This window comes from Tachysurus vachellii, chromosome 20 (genome assembly GCF_030014155.1).
Source record: "Tachysurus vachellii isolate PV-2020 chromosome 20, HZAU_Pvac_v1, whole genome shotgun sequence".
In the NCBI taxonomy this organism is placed as follows: domain Eukaryota; kingdom Metazoa; phylum Chordata; class Actinopteri; order Siluriformes; family Bagridae; genus Tachysurus; species Tachysurus vachellii.
Window position 1 is genome coordinate 7530690 of NC_083479.1, and position 17155 is coordinate 7547844.

At 37.0% G+C, this 17155-nt stretch overlaps 1 protein-coding gene across 2 annotated transcripts in view; it reads right to left on the bottom strand.

Moving 5' to 3' along the window:
• Positions 1-245: 245 nt before the first annotated feature.
• LOC132863153 (adhesion G-protein coupled receptor G2) overlaps positions 246-17155 on the bottom strand; it is a 37585-nt gene continuing 20675 nt past the window's right edge. For both annotated transcript variants that reach the window (XM_060895775.1, XM_060895774.1), the window contains 13 exons: positions 15297-15513; positions 14787-14943; positions 12975-13124; positions 12651-12779; positions 12481-12535; positions 12054-12157; positions 3770-3894; positions 3366-3637; positions 3144-3243; positions 2776-3059; positions 1193-1294; positions 871-1023; positions 246-690 (listed from right to left, as the gene is read on the bottom strand). In XM_060895775.1, coding sequence (XP_060751758.1) covers positions 587-690; positions 871-1023; positions 1193-1294; positions 2776-3059; positions 3144-3243; positions 3366-3637; positions 3770-3894; positions 12054-12157; positions 12481-12535; positions 12651-12779; positions 12975-13124; positions 14787-14943; positions 15297-15513 — 1952 coding nt within the window. In that variant the 3' untranslated portion in view covers positions 246-586. The remainder of the gene's footprint in view (positions 691-870; positions 1024-1192; positions 1295-2775; positions 3060-3143; positions 3244-3365; positions 3638-3769; positions 3895-12053; positions 12158-12480; positions 12536-12650; positions 12780-12974; positions 13125-14786; positions 14944-15296; positions 15514-17155) is intronic.

Below are 17155 nucleotides of genomic sequence, written 5' to 3' on the forward strand. Positions count from 1 at the left end.
CTTGCTACTGTGTACTGTTGTTCCTATACTGCAATTTCAATTCTTAGATGAATACAATCTAAAATATTACATAAACGACACTTTCACACTGAATGTGCCAAGGTGGGAAATTATGTTATTAAAGTTTGTAAATTACCACTTACAAAGCACAACAAGCCACATAATTTGGCCAAAATAATACTTGCATTCTTGTGTAAGTTTCCAAAGAGAGATTTGAGAACAAACTGGAGAAATTTTAGCATTCATTTAATTTACAAAGTAAGCTTTATTTTTACCTTTTCACATTTTGCAGCAATTTCACTGAATGTGAGGATGAACAGTAGTATTTTATTTGAAATGCATACAGTTACTTAAACAATTGCATACAATTACTTAAACAATTACTTATTTAATTTAATCTTATAAAATATATTTTAGAAAACCAGTCAAGTATAATGGCAGACTATTTGGCTAAACATTGGATATCATCTGTAAATGGTACAGCAAAAAATGCTTTATTCAGTACATACCATTTACTATTAAAGAATATATGTACAACATAAACATAAATGGTATTAGAACACAATTATAAATATTGTTTTTCAGGTCAAATGGACTTCTGGCTCCAGTACCTATGGTTGATCTCATTCAGGACTACATCTAAGCTGGGGTTCTCCGGCTCTGTGATTGCACGGTCATCTAACGGACTGCCTGTGATTAGGAATAGAACAGGCAGAAAACTGGCAATTACAGTTTACCCTTGTCAGGTAATGCTATTTATTAAACCTTAATTTAATTTATGTTGCAAGAGGTGGAGGTTGATAGTTTAATTGACAGATTGAGAATGGTATAGAGTGTAATGGAAAGATTGAGAAACTTGCCAACACTTACCGATCCCCATTGACCTGTCTGATCCTGAGCTGTCATTGACCAAGAAAGAACTGGATGAGTTGTTTGACTTGGATAATTTTGCTGATCTAAATGAGGAGGTAAGTCTATTTATGGTGGATTTCTTTGTCCTCTGTGTAGCGCTGTGACTCCAGTCTGTTATCCAAATGCAGAAATATTGTGTATAAATTCTGATATATATGTACACACAAAATAACTGGAACACATTTAACATAATTGAAACAAATGAAATTAAACATTTTAATGCACACTACATTCCATTGCCATGACATGTCAAAACATTTGCTGAAAAAAACAAACACACCAGAGTTCTCAACAAGCCTCAGTTTTCCACAGCAGAAGTGTATTTTCCACTGTCTTCTGACATTCTCCTTCACGGCACAGTGGAACACAAAGATAAAGAAGCCTGAAGTAGACAAAAAGGTAGTGAGTCATAAATGCACCTTCAAAATGTGTTAGATAAGTAGTACAATAGATGTCTACTTATATACCTAACCCTAACCCTACCTTTTTTGTGAAAAATGAACCCAAGATAAATTATAGCAGATCATTTACAACTTCATGGTGATGTATCAAACATCAAAAGGCAAAAATAAATAATAATTTTTTCAATTAGCCATAAATAAAGATTAGCTGTTTTATTGACCTCTGACCGCTGAAGCCACGGACTGCAAATAGATTTGTATGAGATCTCATTAAGAAAATATATTGATCAGGAGAGAACAATATGAAGGCTATCTCGATATGTGGAGAAAATAGGGATTAACAGCCCACCGTGCCCTCATTTTACTGCTACAATGTGGTCCAAATGCCTGCCATGTAACCAGGCTGCAGAGCAAGCTATGACATACAGTAACTGAAGACATCCTCACCATACCTCCGGTTCTCAAGCATTCAAACCCACCTAAACCCTTTTTTTGTTGTTGAGGTTGATGCCTCCTTAACAGATGTCCTTTCACAATATTCAGTCCAGTCATCTTCTTTTCAAGAAAACTCTCAGTTGATGAGAGAAACTATGACATTGGGAACAGGGTACCACTGGAGGAATAGCAGCATTTGCACAAGGGGGTGGAGCATCCCTTTGTCACCTATACCAACCACAAGATTCTTGAATATGTCATAACTGCAAAGCACCTGAACCTCCGTTAAGCCTCTCTTCGACACTTGCTTCCAATCCACCCTATCATATCAAACCTTTCAGGCTCTATGAACACCAAAGAGAACACGTCACACAGTTACTTGGTAGAACATACAGTAGGCCTGATAATGAAGACATCACTATCCTATCCTTTCACTAATATCAACTGGCAATGAGATCCTGCCACTTCCTTACCGATCTGCTGGAATTCCAAGGTAAATCCACCATGTTAGTAGTAATTGATCACTTCTCAAGTCCCTGCACCTGATACCTCTCCCCATTCTATCCTTTGCTTTCACCACAGTAGAGTTTCTCTTTAACTAGGAGATTGTAATTGACTGGGATCTGCAATTCATCTTTCAGGTCTGGGCCAGCTTTATGGAGAAACTAAATCAATCAGTTCTCAATCACAAAATCTCAGACTTACAATCAAAGTATACACTCAGCTTACCTTATTTGCTCACTATACCTAGCTATTGTTTACTTGTTTCTGCCTCTAATTTCCTATATTTTAGCCTAGCTCTTGTTTATTATGTTTGCCAATCAACTGACCTGTGTGAATTCCAATGACTTCATGTATGTTGCCTTGTTTCAAATGGTTTGCTACAACTTTATTGCTAAAATATTTTCTAGCACTAGAAACTAGGAAATATCAACCTGTAGTCAGTGAACCAAATAAATGCATTTAATACTACAGAGCATGCTTAAAGAGATATTAGAACATGTACAGTTAGTGCATGTGCGCATACCTTGCAGTGAGTTAAAGATGGCAAACAGATACATAAAGGGCAAGTTGACAGCATCCCAGGCAAAAAAAGCAAATCCCCAGGTAAGGCCTAGAAGAACAGAAAGCCCTGCCACACTCCGCAAATCTTGTAGGACACGCCGATGTTGTAGATTATGGGGATTTTGCCTCTTAATTCGACAAAGCTGAACCATTACCACAATGAACATGCTAAGGCTCAGTAAGAAGACAACACAGAAGTATGCTACCACTGCAACATAGAAGGCTATATCATTCTTCAGCCAGCAACTACATGGAGAAAGATGACAAGATCACACAGTTACAGACCTGATTTCCATCTGTGTAATGAATTAAACAATTTAATACTCTTACAATTGATCTGTGGTTCCATCTTCAAACTTCCCATAAGACACCAACCCATAATTGTTTTCATCAATGGCTATCACAATTATGACCACAATTAGAGGAATACCTTAAATGAAAAGAAAGAAGGAAAGAAAAAAAGAAAGAAAGAACAATTTAACAACTAAAGAAGATATATAAAATAGAATCATCTATGTGAATGTTACAGCATTGCAACATTTATCAACATACCCCAGCCAGCAAGTCCTAATTTGACTATGAAGAGGGATATATATGTATTAAAAACTTTAACAAGTGCAAGGTACATGTGGACAGCCTCCATGGCCATCCAGGAGAAAGACGCCAACAGGAAGTAGTGCAAGAAGAAGGCTGTGGAGATGCAGAGACCCACAACATTGGGGTAGAGAGCCAGCCAAGCATCCAGTAGGAATGTCAGGTTCAATAGAAGCAAAGCCAAACACAGATGGATCACAATTTTTGATGGCATATCCTTACGCAATGTCCTACAAGAGAAGTAAAAAATATTGTTCTTAAATAAATTAAGTTCCTAAATAATACTGGCTTTACTATACACATTGAGACACTTTTGTATATTCTACATTGCCTTTACAACATGAAATTGGTGCAAAACTTACTCAAAAGCCAGATACGTCATCAGAGTGATGGAGAGGAAAATAGCAGAGATGCCACAGCCAATACAGGTGATGAAGGTTAGGATATTATCCTGCAACCGATTGTTTATCCCTTCTCTGGAAAGGTCCTATTATAACAATGTACACAAAAATAACTAAGCAAATGAATGACATTTAACCTAACTATGATAATAGTGCTGACCTAACAATGATTCTATACACAAAATCAGCCCCCTATAAAACATGGATGGTGAAAATTATCATGAAAGAACACAGTTCTGAGCTCAACCACATGGACCACTATCAGGATGATTTGGAATGCTTGCTGTGTACCATGCATTTCTGTCTATTCAGCCTTAAGAGCTAAACCTCACTAATGCAATGACTAAAAGCTATGACTTCACTAATGCTATTCACTAAAGCTCTTAAGGCTGAATTGGAAGATATTCACACAGACTTCTAAAATCTAGTGGAAAGCCTAGCGGTGGCTGTGGGAGCAAGGGAGAGACCAAATTTGGAATTTACTGTTCAACACACATATAGGCATAATCAGATATCCACATACTTGTTTATATGAACTTTTCTTCATTAACTAATAAATTCCTTCTGTGGTAAAAATAAGTCATTAGACAGCAAAAAGGGGCACCTTTTGTGTTGATCAATAAATATGGATTCTATGAACATGCACTGATAAAGCACTATGAGTTTGCCTTTTGATTTAAATTGGTCTTTTTTTTTGCCTTTGACCCTAAATTAGTCAAAACTAATTCCTAACCAATACTCATTTTATATCTACCACACAAGTATAAATTGTATCAAATTTCACATATAAAAAGTATCCAATCTGGGGATAATCTGTGTTTACTCAATATCTATTTGAACTGCTTTTCATTCAATGTCAAGGGGTTTGAATAGAGCACTACATAGAGCACTACACACAAGCACTGTACATGTGCTCAGGGGTGCCCACATTTAGCCAGTGTCACAAAGGGCATTAGAACAATTATAATATCTTTTAGTAATTCTTCTTCTTTCGGCTATTCCCGTTAGGGGTCGCCACAGCAAATCATCTGTTTCCACCTAACTCTATCCTTGGCCTCCTTTACTCTCACACCAATTACCTTTATATCCTTTTTCATATCCATTTATCTCCTCTTTGGCCTTCCTCTTGACCTCTTAATTGGCAGCTATATGTCCAATATCCATCTACCAATATAGCCATCTCCTTCCTCTGTACGTGTCCAAACCATCTCAATCTAGCCTCTCTAACCTTGTCCCCGAAACAGCCAACCTGAGCTGTCCCTCTGATGTGCTCGCTCCTAATCCTGTCGATCCTCATCACTCCTAAAGAGAACCACAAAATCCTCATCTCTGCCACCTCCAGCTCTGCCTCACATCTTTTCCTTTCTGCTACAGTCTCACATACCTCAACCTGTGTTCCTCCACCTGCTCCCTACTATCACTACAGATCACAGTATCATCTGCAAAAATCAGTGTCCACTGGCGCTTACTGTCTGACTTCATCTGTCAACCTGTCCATCACCATAGCAAACAAGAAGGGACTTAAAGCCAATCCTTGATGTAGGCCCACCTCCACTTTGAACTCCTCTGTCTCACTTACAGCACATCTCACTTCTGTTATACTCCTCTCATACATATTCTGAACTACTTTGACATACTTCTCTGCCACTCCTTACATCTTACAATGACATCCTCATACAATACCATAGCTCCTCTCTTGGCACCCTGTCATACACTTTATCTACTGTAAATCCACAAAGATGCAGTGCAACTCCTTCTGACCATCTCTGTACTTCTCCGTTAACATTCTCAGAGCAAAAATTGCACCAATAGTGCTCTTTCTGAGCATGAAGCCATACTGCTGCTCATAAATATCCACTTCCTTTCTTAGCCTAGCTTCCACTACCATTTCCCATAACTTCATTGTGTGGCTCATCAACTTTATGCCTCTGTAGTTGCTACAACTCTGCACATCACCCTTGTTCTTAAACATCTGCACTAGACCCTTCTACTCCAAAGATAGGCTTTTCCACCATTCCTCAGGCACCTTCTCAACTCTTAAAAATGCTGTTGAACAAGCTAGATAAAAACTACTGCTGACTCTCCTATACACTTCCACACCTCCACAATTATGTCAACTGGACCAACAGCCTATCCACTCTTAATTCACCTTAAAGGTTTCCTCACCTCATCCTTTCTAATCTTTCCTATTTCTTGTTCTACAATATTCACCTATTCCTCTCGTTTTTCCCTCTCATTTTCCTCATTCATCAGCTCCTCAAAATACTCCTTCCATCTTCTCTGCACACTCTTCTTGCGATTAGCACCTTACTATCTCTATCTTTAATCACCCTTACCTGCTGCATATCCTTCCCATCTCTATCTCTCTGTCTCGCTTATCCGTACACCTTCTCACCTTCCCTTGTGTCTAACCTGGCATACAACTCGCATGCTTTCTGTTTGGCCTTTACCACATCCCTTTTCAGTCTTTGCTGCAGTTCCTTCTAATCCTGTCTACTTTTTTCAGTCCTTTCACTTCTTTTTAGCTAGCCTCTTCCTCTGAATGTTGTCCTGTACTTTTTTATTCCACTGCCATGTTTCTTTATCTTCTTTTCTCCTTAGAGATGACACACCTAGCACCCTCCTACCTGTCTTCCTGATCACTTCTGCTGTAGTTTCCCAGTCATCTGGAAACTCTTCCTGACCTCCCAAAGCCTCACCTTCTGTCATTATTCTTCACAACATTTTTAGTTTTTCACCTTCCACCACTTGGTCTTCTTTTCTATATTTTCTCTCCTCTTCTTACTTCCATAGACATCTTACATATCACCATCCGATGCTGTCTGTCTACACTTTATCCTACCACCATTTTGGAGTCGTTAATCTCTCTCAGATTTCCTCAGATTGCCTCAAGGTAGAATGTAGTCTACCTGTATACTCCTACCTCCACTCTTATATGTAATTCTATGTTCCTCTCTCTTCTGAAAATAAGTGTTGACTATTTCCTTACGCTTAGCAAAGGCTACCTCTATTTGTCCTTCTAGATTCCTTTTCTTAACACCAAATCTGCACATCACCTCCTCATCATCTCTGTTTCCCTCACTAACATGCCCATTGAAGTCTGCTCCTATCACTACTCTCTCCCATCTGGGAATACTCTCCATCACCTTATCTAACTCATTCCAGAATCTCCCCTTCTCTTCTAACTCACAGCCTACTTGTGGAGCGTAAACCCCTTCAATTTCTAACTTTAAACTGAGTATCCTGTCTGACACTCTTTTCACCTGTAAACATTTGTCACAAACTCTCTACCATTTCTCTTTCTATCCACACCTTTATAAAACAATACTACGTGCTTTGCTCCCTTTCCACCTGGTATCCTTCACACACAGTATATCTACCCTTCATCTCTCCATCATGTCCATCATGTCTCTACCTTTCTCTGTCATTGTACCAATGCTAAGAGTCCCTACTCTTAGACCTATATGCCTATATGCTCTTCTCTCTCTGCCTATGAACCCTTCTCCCTCCTTTCCTTCCTCGAAAAACAGTAGCCCAGTTTTGGCCGGCAAACTGTAGGGCAACAGTACCCGTGGCGGTCAATGTTAACCCGGGCCTCGAACGATAAGGTATGGAATTCACACTGGCGATTAGCATGTTTAATTTTGCCACATTTTATGCCGGATGCCCTTCCTGATGCAACCCTCTCTATTTATCCGGGCTTGGGACCAGCACAGAAATCACTGGCTTGCAACCCCTGTGGCTAGATTATAATGACCTTTAGTATTTGACTTCCAAATATCCAAACAGTTTATTATTGCACAGCTTGGAAGCCTAAAAAATAACACTCTCCTGTCAAATGCCCGTGAGCTCAGATTACCTACCACTATTTAAGTATATATATATATATATATATATATATATATATATATATATATATATATATATATATATATATATATATATATATGTAGTATATAATATAATATATATATAAATATATATTTTTTTTTATTTTATTTTGTATTATTTATATTTTTTCCTTCATCCTACAGTCCCTGGCAAAAAATTGTGGAATTAACACACTTGGAAGAAATTCACTCAGATTTTTTACTTTATAACAAAGAAGGTTTTGTTCAATACCTTAAAGTATAGGAAAGAAATTTGGAATCACTGAATGTTCAGGAAAAAAATTATGGAATCAGGTTTTGATTTGCATTTCTCAATCAAATAATTAATAGTATTAATTAATAATATGAATTAGTCATTAATTAAAAGGGAGCACTTACACACCAGAACAAGCTGTTGGACTTGACTAATTGAAACATGCTTCCAATGAAAGAGTTGTCAGTTGAAAGAGTGGAAATGATTAAAAACTCATTCAACAAGGAATTTCAACATGAAGTATGGGAAGATTATAAAAGGCAAACATACAGGTAGACCAAGGAAGATGTCAAAGTTATAAATAATATACACTCTAAAAAAGGCTGGGTTGTTTTTTCAACCCAAATGCTGGTTGCCGCCATTTTCTTTGCGTCTTCAGTTATTCAATATGTATTTAACGTATTTTTACTGTTATTTAACGTTTTTAATGTATTTAACGTATTTAATGTTCATAACCATAGAAAAATCTGCTTTACTGTATAAACTAATGTTATATGCACAATTTAGGCTTTCAGTCAGTTAAACTGAGACTACCTCATGGCCAAATGACAGCCGTGATCCGATTCACGACAGATCCCAGGTCAGTGAACAGGAGAGCGTGCGTGGCATCTTCATCGGAGCTTGGACGTAATAAGGTAAATGCTTTTTAAATATTACTTTTGAACATGTTAAATCTACTTTATTATAAATGATTTGTTAGATTCGGTTTTGATACGGTGGAGTTTACTTGATGGTAACGTATTTTTTTAGGACATCTCATTTCCTGCTCTGCATTTTGTTTAACTTCGCTGTAAGCTACATTCAACAGCAAACAAGATTCATTCACTGCTTGCATACTACATATAATATATAGATTTTTATTCAGGATTAAAGTTAAATTCCTGTTCTCCTGTACAACCTGAAACAAGCGGGAATGTCTGAGGGCAGCTCAGGATAAATAAGGTTTAAAACTAAACATGTTCGACCGCCATTTTATCCGTGACAAACCCAGGATCATTAGGATCATTTAGGAGCAATTCTTGGATAAAATGCCTTTTGACTGACATTAATATTTTCTCTGTAATTAGTTGATGGCAGTAAGCAGTGTTCCAGTATCTGGTGTGGCAGTTTCTACAGACGTATGTATGGACTTCCTGGGGAGGAGACACCAGCAGAGTTCTGCGAGCATTAATTTTTGCAGACAAACTGTAACTTATTGTTTTGTTTTGTTTTTTTATTATTAATTAAACTGTGTATAGTTAATAAACTTTTATTATTATTATTATTATTATTACTGTGACCTGACTGTTTCATTGGATTCTGTGTTCTTTAACTTGTACACTGTTACATGAAATGTTTTCATATATTTAATTGGAAGTAAATTTTCCTGACTGCAGTCAGTTTGATGCACGTTCATTATTCTAAATTCTTCTATTTTTCTTATAAAACACTGCGATTACATTGCAATTGATGATTCTTATATCTTCGGATATTGAGGTTTATGTAAATGTTATGAAATGTTTTCATATTTTAAATTTGTATTCTTAAAGTAAAATCTTCTGACTGAAGCATTTACTGCGATATTTGATACATTTTCATAGAATGCAAGCGTTTTACATGCTGTTAAGACGAAATCAGCTCCGTGTATTCGACATATCATATATTAGATTTAAGGTATTAGACATATCATACATTAGATTTCGATTAGATTTTGCTATTTTAGCCTAGACATCCTTTAAAAAAATAAGAAAACGTGTATTAATAAAACGAAGGACGACATTTTATTTAGATCTGTCGCTACTCGATCCGTACAGCAACACGATCGGGAGGGAGGGAGGGAACAAATTAATTTATGAATAAATCGGTTTTGTTCTGTGTTTTTGTAATCCATTTTTCTTCAATTCAGACAAAATATAAAATATGCTGCAATAAGAACAGTTAAGCAGAACATATCTTTAGAAAATATTAAATGTAAACACACACACACACATCTGTATTTCCCAAATTATGTGTAACATATTGTCGCTGTCGGGCGGAAACCTCGTATGTCCAAATTTTGTCAATTTCATATTTTTTCATATATCGATGCTATTGGTCAGTCCCCACATGGGTCTGTTATTTTTACAAGTTATTAACCAATCTAAAGTCTTGAAAATAGCTTGAGCGCAAATCTCATAACTCCATTGGACACTTCATCTGTCCACCTCTTCCTCACTCCGCGGGAGAGCTTCGCGGCATATTTCTCCTCAAGAAGAGTCGCAACGAATCAACACGTCTTCTGAGGTGAGGTAAATGTCTTCAATGTAAATGACTGGGCTCAAAGAGAAAAAAACTTGACCCCCGCTAGTTCTGGTGCTTGTCTGAGGACAGGAATTTAGCGCAAGACAATTCACTGCAACGCTGACTAAACCCTGTGCACTGCAGATAAGGTACGGCGTTTTTTTTAATTTCCTGAAAAATAACAGTTTTGGAGATACGAGGAGGCCGCCTGGCAGCGACGATATGTAAACTATAGTTTAATTTTACTACATTTTCTCATATGTTTTATTTTGTTTCACATGTTAACCTTAAAAATTTTATATATTATTTTAGTGATTGCTTAGGACAACAATACCATAAAAACAAGTTAGAGTAAGTAAACAAAACAGACATTAAACGAGCAATATTATTAATTGTTGAAAGGCAGACAAATAATAGTTGCAAATAATAAGACTTGCAAATAAAGTGCTAGGACAACGGTAAGGATAGCGTTAATATCCGAAACTGCCGTAAATCGTTTCGACGTACTTTAGACAGGAAGTGACGTCATTTAGCACATGCGCGGAACCGATCGTGTTGCTTTACGGATCGAGTAGCGACAAGATCACCTAAATTGCTTCCACATAGTTCCGTGTTTCCCGTGGGCAGGGTTGATTACCGAAGTAAGTATTGCTGTAGATTCATTATTTTAATTACTTAAATTTCTGACCCATTTTGGGTTAAATTCAACCCAGCAGTGTAGTCGTTTTTAACTAATAGTTGGGTTAAAATCACAATCCAGCATGCTGGGTTAAACATGATAACCCAACTAGCTGGGCTAAAATTTTTGACCAGCGCTGGGTTGCCAAATAACCCAAATTGGGTTGTTTTTAACCCAGCAGTTTTTAGAGTGTAAGTAATAACTAGATTTGTAAAGTTCGTCGCGACAAACTTTGATGTTGGCTTTGATGGTGCAAGTATTCGCAAAGGCCGGTGCTTTTTGGAGGCGAGTGGACATAAGGGTCAGTGTTACTTTTGGAGGCAAGTGGACAGAAAGATAGGGTGCCAAAACATTTGGAGGCAAGTAGAGACGAGCATGTGACATCATCCGAATACTCCTGAGGAAGTTCCCCTCATTGGGCTGAGTGTTTTGATGACATGCCCATGTTGTGCAAAATTTTTTATTTTCACATGACATCATGTGACGTCACGTGACGTCATCAGAATACACGTGAGAAAGTTCCCCTCATTGTTGTGAGTGTTTTGATACGTCACATGTCCATGTTGAAAAAAGTTTTTTGATTTTGCATATATTGGGGGCGGGGCTGCGGCACAACCGAAAGACCAGTCAGTACACCAATTTAAAAGTTTGTTCAGAGTATCACCCTAAAGGAGCTGGCCAAGTTTGGTGTAGATAGTTCGAAAGCTTGCCGAGTTATAAACCTCCAAATTTTATAATGTGAGTCTATGGGAAAAAAGGCCACTTTGAGACCCAGTACCAGAAGTACCGGTACTCAGATCGCTTAGAAAAGTAATAGCAACAAACTTCAGACCAAGGTCTACAACATATCCGAATTTGGTTCATGTGGCTCGAAAGCCCTAGGCCGCATTACATTTTATAAATTCTTGTCTAAGCTTAAATAGGAAAACAGAATGTTGGCTTCTACAAAGCCAACATAATTATATATAAGCTATAAAGTAAAAAATCTGAGTGAATTTCTTCCAGTTGTGCTGATTCCATATTTTTGCCGGGGGTTGTATATGCAACAATAGTTTCCTCTGTCTTTACTCATATCTACATTTTTATCACATCTACAATTTTGTTTTATTTCTATTTTTTAATTTTTTTATTAGAGAGTCAATGAGAGGTAATGATTTCTCTCACCAAGAGAACACCAAAGCTGGTCAGATGGTTACAGCCACAAATCGTCTCAGCTTGACTCTGATTCAGCACAATACAACCTTTAGAGCTCCAGCCACCAGAACCATCTAACAATGAAAAATGCAGTTAAGTTATATAAAAATGTTGCATTGATTGAACAAATGATTAAAGAATGATTTGAAGAATGTGTGGACAACACTTAATCTGTTTTAATGATATATTTAAATTCTGAAGATATGCTTGCCTATAGTCTAGTTCAATATGCAGGGACACATTTCCACTTTTGGTAAGTAACACTGCTTAAAATATGTTTTTTGAAGTGCTTCTGCATCTTATATTAACCAGGTTTTCTTAACCTCTACTAGTGATTATACTTTGACAATATTACCATTTATATGTTTCTGTTATTCAGATTAATTATAGTCCTCACCGTTTAAGTTGAATTTCCAAAATACACAGGATCGGGAACAGTTACCATGTGGACACTGGGGGTGACAATAATAAATGTATAAATATTAAATATTTGTTTACCATACAACCATGATAAAAATGAACAGCTATTAAAAAAATTAAAAGTTTTACTGCTTTTTTATTACTGACCTCAACAATTTCTGTGTTCTTTAGGGTAAAAACTATTTGGTCTGTCAGGTTAGAGATGGACAAGTTAGCCACACTGGAGGCAAGAACCCCACTGATCAGCCGGCTGATGTTTGGGTTTAAAGCTTTGTCCTGTAGATTGTAATGACAACATTGAATTCATGTCAGGTTGACACAGATAGAAAAAACATGCGGGGGCACACACAAACAAACACAGTGCATAACTGCAGTGGTCAACTGACCGAATAAACCTCTCAATGCAGCCAGATATTGTGTACACAATTGAGCAATTAAAAAATATCAACTATTATTTGAAAAAGAACACACCTGGAATAAAGTGGTCTTCTGGTAGAAATTAAATTGTACTCTGGAGGCCAGTTGTTGCTGTTGAGGAGTGAGGTTTGCTGTCAGGGAAGCAGGGAGCGTTATAGAACCCTGAGGAGAGCTGGACTCAGTTCTCTTCAACCTTGGGCCAATCTAAAATACATTAGAAGAGATATATTAAATCTATAATATTAGGTTCTCATGTAATTTACAATTTAGTTTTTAATTACTATCACTATTTAACCAATATATCGTCGCGTCGGGCGGAAACCTTGTATGTCCAAATTTGGTCAATTTCATACTTTTTCACATATCAATACTATTGGTCAGTCCCCACGTGGGTCTGTTATTTTTACAAGTTATTAACCAATCTAAAGTCTTGAAAATAGCTTGAACGCAAATCTCTTAACTCCACTGGACACTTCAACTGTCTGAGAAATCTCGTAACTCCACCTCTTCTTCACTCCGCGGGAGAGCTGCGCGGCATATTTCTCCTCAAGATTAAGAGTCGCAACGAATCAACACGTCTTAAAGTGATATCTAAAGTGATTTTCGTGGGGCTCAAAGAAAAAAAAATATTGACCCCCGCTAGTTCTGGTGCTCGTCTGAGGACAGGAATTTAGCGCAAGACAATCCACTGCAATGCGGACTAAACCCTGTGCATTGCAGATGTCAAGGCAAACCGTTATGTTCAACCGTCATGCTCATCACTTTAAGCAAGCTGGCTGGCTTTTTGCCTCGTTATTATACATAAGCATGCTGTATAACGTAGCGAAACGATAATTTGAACTTTATTAATTTTATTTTTTGGGTGAACTATCCCTTTAACTATGATTTTATCGATGTTTATCTGTGTTATTGATGCATTTTAAATATCTATTTATTACTGCTTGTTATACATGTTCATTGACGTTTTAAAATGTTTTTTTATAATATAATATTTGAATTAAATTGAATGTTTTGGGTACCACTATTAAATTATTGTTTTTATTATTATTTTACTGACTTTAAGTCAGCCTACTTATAGACAATGCTTCTCTTGGCACTGTGCATGTAAAACACTGTTTTTTGGACACTAACAAGTGAAAATAGTTAGGTTAGATACATTTGAGTAGGTCTGTTTTGTTAAAAATCGATAGCTGTAATGCTTCTGTGCAGAAAGAAACCTGTGAGCCACGAAGGTAAGTTTGCGAGCAGATTAGACTAATTTCCACCTATTAGACAGCCTAATCAGCTTATCGTGTTTTGTATTGCATCACTTATAGCTCTTAAACCTTTAAAATAGAGTTTAGGAAGATGTATGTAACTACAGTCATTAGCTTTGGTTAACTATTGAAGCCTTTTCTTTTGTCAAAAGGCTCAACGTGACCGCAGACTTTATTGAACACTGCTGGCAGCAGCGACGTCTGTGTCCGTACCATTCTTATCAATGACAGCATAATCTCGTATCTCCCTGCTCCCAAGTCATAAATCTTGTATCTCCGATAAAACGTGACTTTGGGAAAATGTTGTGTTAATGTTGGTACTGTACACAACAGTATATGATAGCAATATAAGGTATAATAACAACTTTAACGATACAATGTTTAATAACTCAAAGAAATACAGCGTTTTTTGAATTTCCTGTATATTTCCTGTATCAATATTAATTTTTCCCCTAACATTCATATTGTACAGTTTACATAAATTACAGTGTTTCTAAAATGGAAACAAACACGGGACAGCATTAGTCTTTCTAATTGCTATACAATCACTAAGTAAATATTTGTATTATTTATGACAATTTTTTTCCTAAACAGTGTGAGTAGATGTTACCTGCAAGTCGAAGGGGCCAGTGATAGTGAATGTGGTCTCTGGAAAAAGAGCTCCATCCACCAGTTTTACTGCCAGAGCCACAGATGGGGAAAGAATACTTTGACTCTGTCCTTGCACAACCAGCTTCAATCCAACAGTATCCACAATGCCAATAATTCTTATCAAATCAGAAAAGATATAATGTTTATTATAGTGTATAAAACTGCCATATATTGTATTTGTAACTATTATTTAAACATAATATAATTAAAGAAGTTAACACACAGGGTTGAATTCAAAATTGGCAAAATATGTCAGCAACTTTTGCATCATAAAATTTAGACAGAAAAGGAAATAGTTTTTTCCCTTTGCTTTCAAATATAATATTGTGTAACAGAAAAGCAGAATACAATATATAGTATATAATTGATAATGCTGTTCATTATGCACTACACTTAATTGTCAAATGGAGTATAATTCTAGTCTATTCAGTTCTATTCAAGGGCTACAAGTCAATCTGGTCATTTTTACCTGTTTGATATGGATGCCAGCATATTAGGAGGTGCATTTATAAGATTGCTGACAATGTTGATAGACATGTTTCCCAGAGCCAAGCTAACAGTGGGTCCAGAAATAAGTGACTCTAGCAGAGATACAACCTGCTGTATCTGTATGAAGTTCAGAGAAGATGCATTCCTGCTCAGATTTAGAAGGCTTTCAGCTGTTGCTTCTGCACTGGATGATGAGCCTGTGGAGTTTAGTACCATGTACACACATACATTTTTTTTCCAATTTACAGTATAGTGAAGTGAGTATAAAGTAATATTAATGTATTATAAAATTATATATTGTAAGATTTGAAGTTCTAACTGACATACACCATATGACCAAACATTTTTAGACACTTGTTAGACTATAACAGCTATATGTGGACCTTCCCCAAACTGTTACCACTAAGAGTCCAAATATGTTCCAGCATGACAATGTCCCTGTCCACAAAAAAATATTATTAAGGCATTGTTTGCCAAGTTTTTGTGAAAGAATTGAAGATTTGGGTGACCTGCAATTTCCCTTACAATTTCCCTTTAGTGCTTCAGGCAAAATGTCACAGCATGCAACACCATGGATCCAGGTTCCTGGAGGTGTTTAGTCCCAGTAGGCTCAGCTTCTCAGTCAAGGTGCTGAGGGATGATTGTGTTGAATGCTGTACTGAAGTCTATGAACAGCAGTCATACGCAAGTGTCTTTATTGTCCAGGTGGGGGCTAAATGAAGAGTTGTGGCACTTGCATTGTTGCACTTCCCAGACATCAAGCCCAAACCATACAACCTATCCTGCCCCACAAAGCATTATATGTGCCATTCAGTGGCAGATTCACCAGGCTATTGTATGCAATCCAGCACATTCAGACACAGCATTCTGACCAGGGGCACCAAAGCATTTTCAACGCAGGTGCTAAAGGGCACGCCAGTTTATTTACAGGGGGAGCTAAGTCATTACAAATAATATTTGCAAAATAGGTCTTGGGCTTATGTTTTTAATCTTTTTTTTTTCCATTTTATGACATTAAAGAAGCACTTAGATTACAAAATGAAACGAATGTGCATAGACATTAATTGAACTTCAGAATTTCAGTCAGTGACAATGCAACAAACAGCTATACCACTGGGGTTATATTTACCAGATACTACTAATAATAGTTACCAGTTACTATTCTGAGTCTCAAACCACCAGGACAGTGTAACTTAAATCTTCCAAAGATTTTGCATATATACATAAAAACACCTATAGCACCAAGTATTTAATAAATAACACAACTTACTATTTGAAGTCTCAAATCAGGACAATGCGGCCGTTGTTGTGGTTGATTGCAAATTTAGCAATGATACATTTAGCATCTAGCATTGGTCTATTTATGGCCAAAAGTGCTAAACTAGAATTACGAGGCACAAGAAACCGCTCCATTTTTAAAATAGAATGTAATGATATACGCCTATGCCAGAATTGCTGCAATCCATGTCACATGTCTATGATTCTGATCACCAATCATCACTCTGTTTCCCCACACCCCACAACTCCACAAGACACACTGTTTTTCTAAATCTCTTTTTCTTTGTTGTTCTGCTCAGACTCCTGTCAGTGTTTAGCACTACAGATTTGCTATTTGATCATGCATTGCAATGATTTAACATCCTTGAAGTTAGTATTACCAATTGTGGTCCCAAGTTCATGTCCAGAGTGTGTGCCAGCTTCATGAAGAAAATAAGGTAAATATTAGCTTGACCTCAGGTTATCGTCCAAAATCCAATGGCCAAGAAGAGAGGTACATATACTGTAGCACCAAACCTGAAGTATGGTCCCTGTTACTGCGGTGGACAGAAGAAGCCCAAA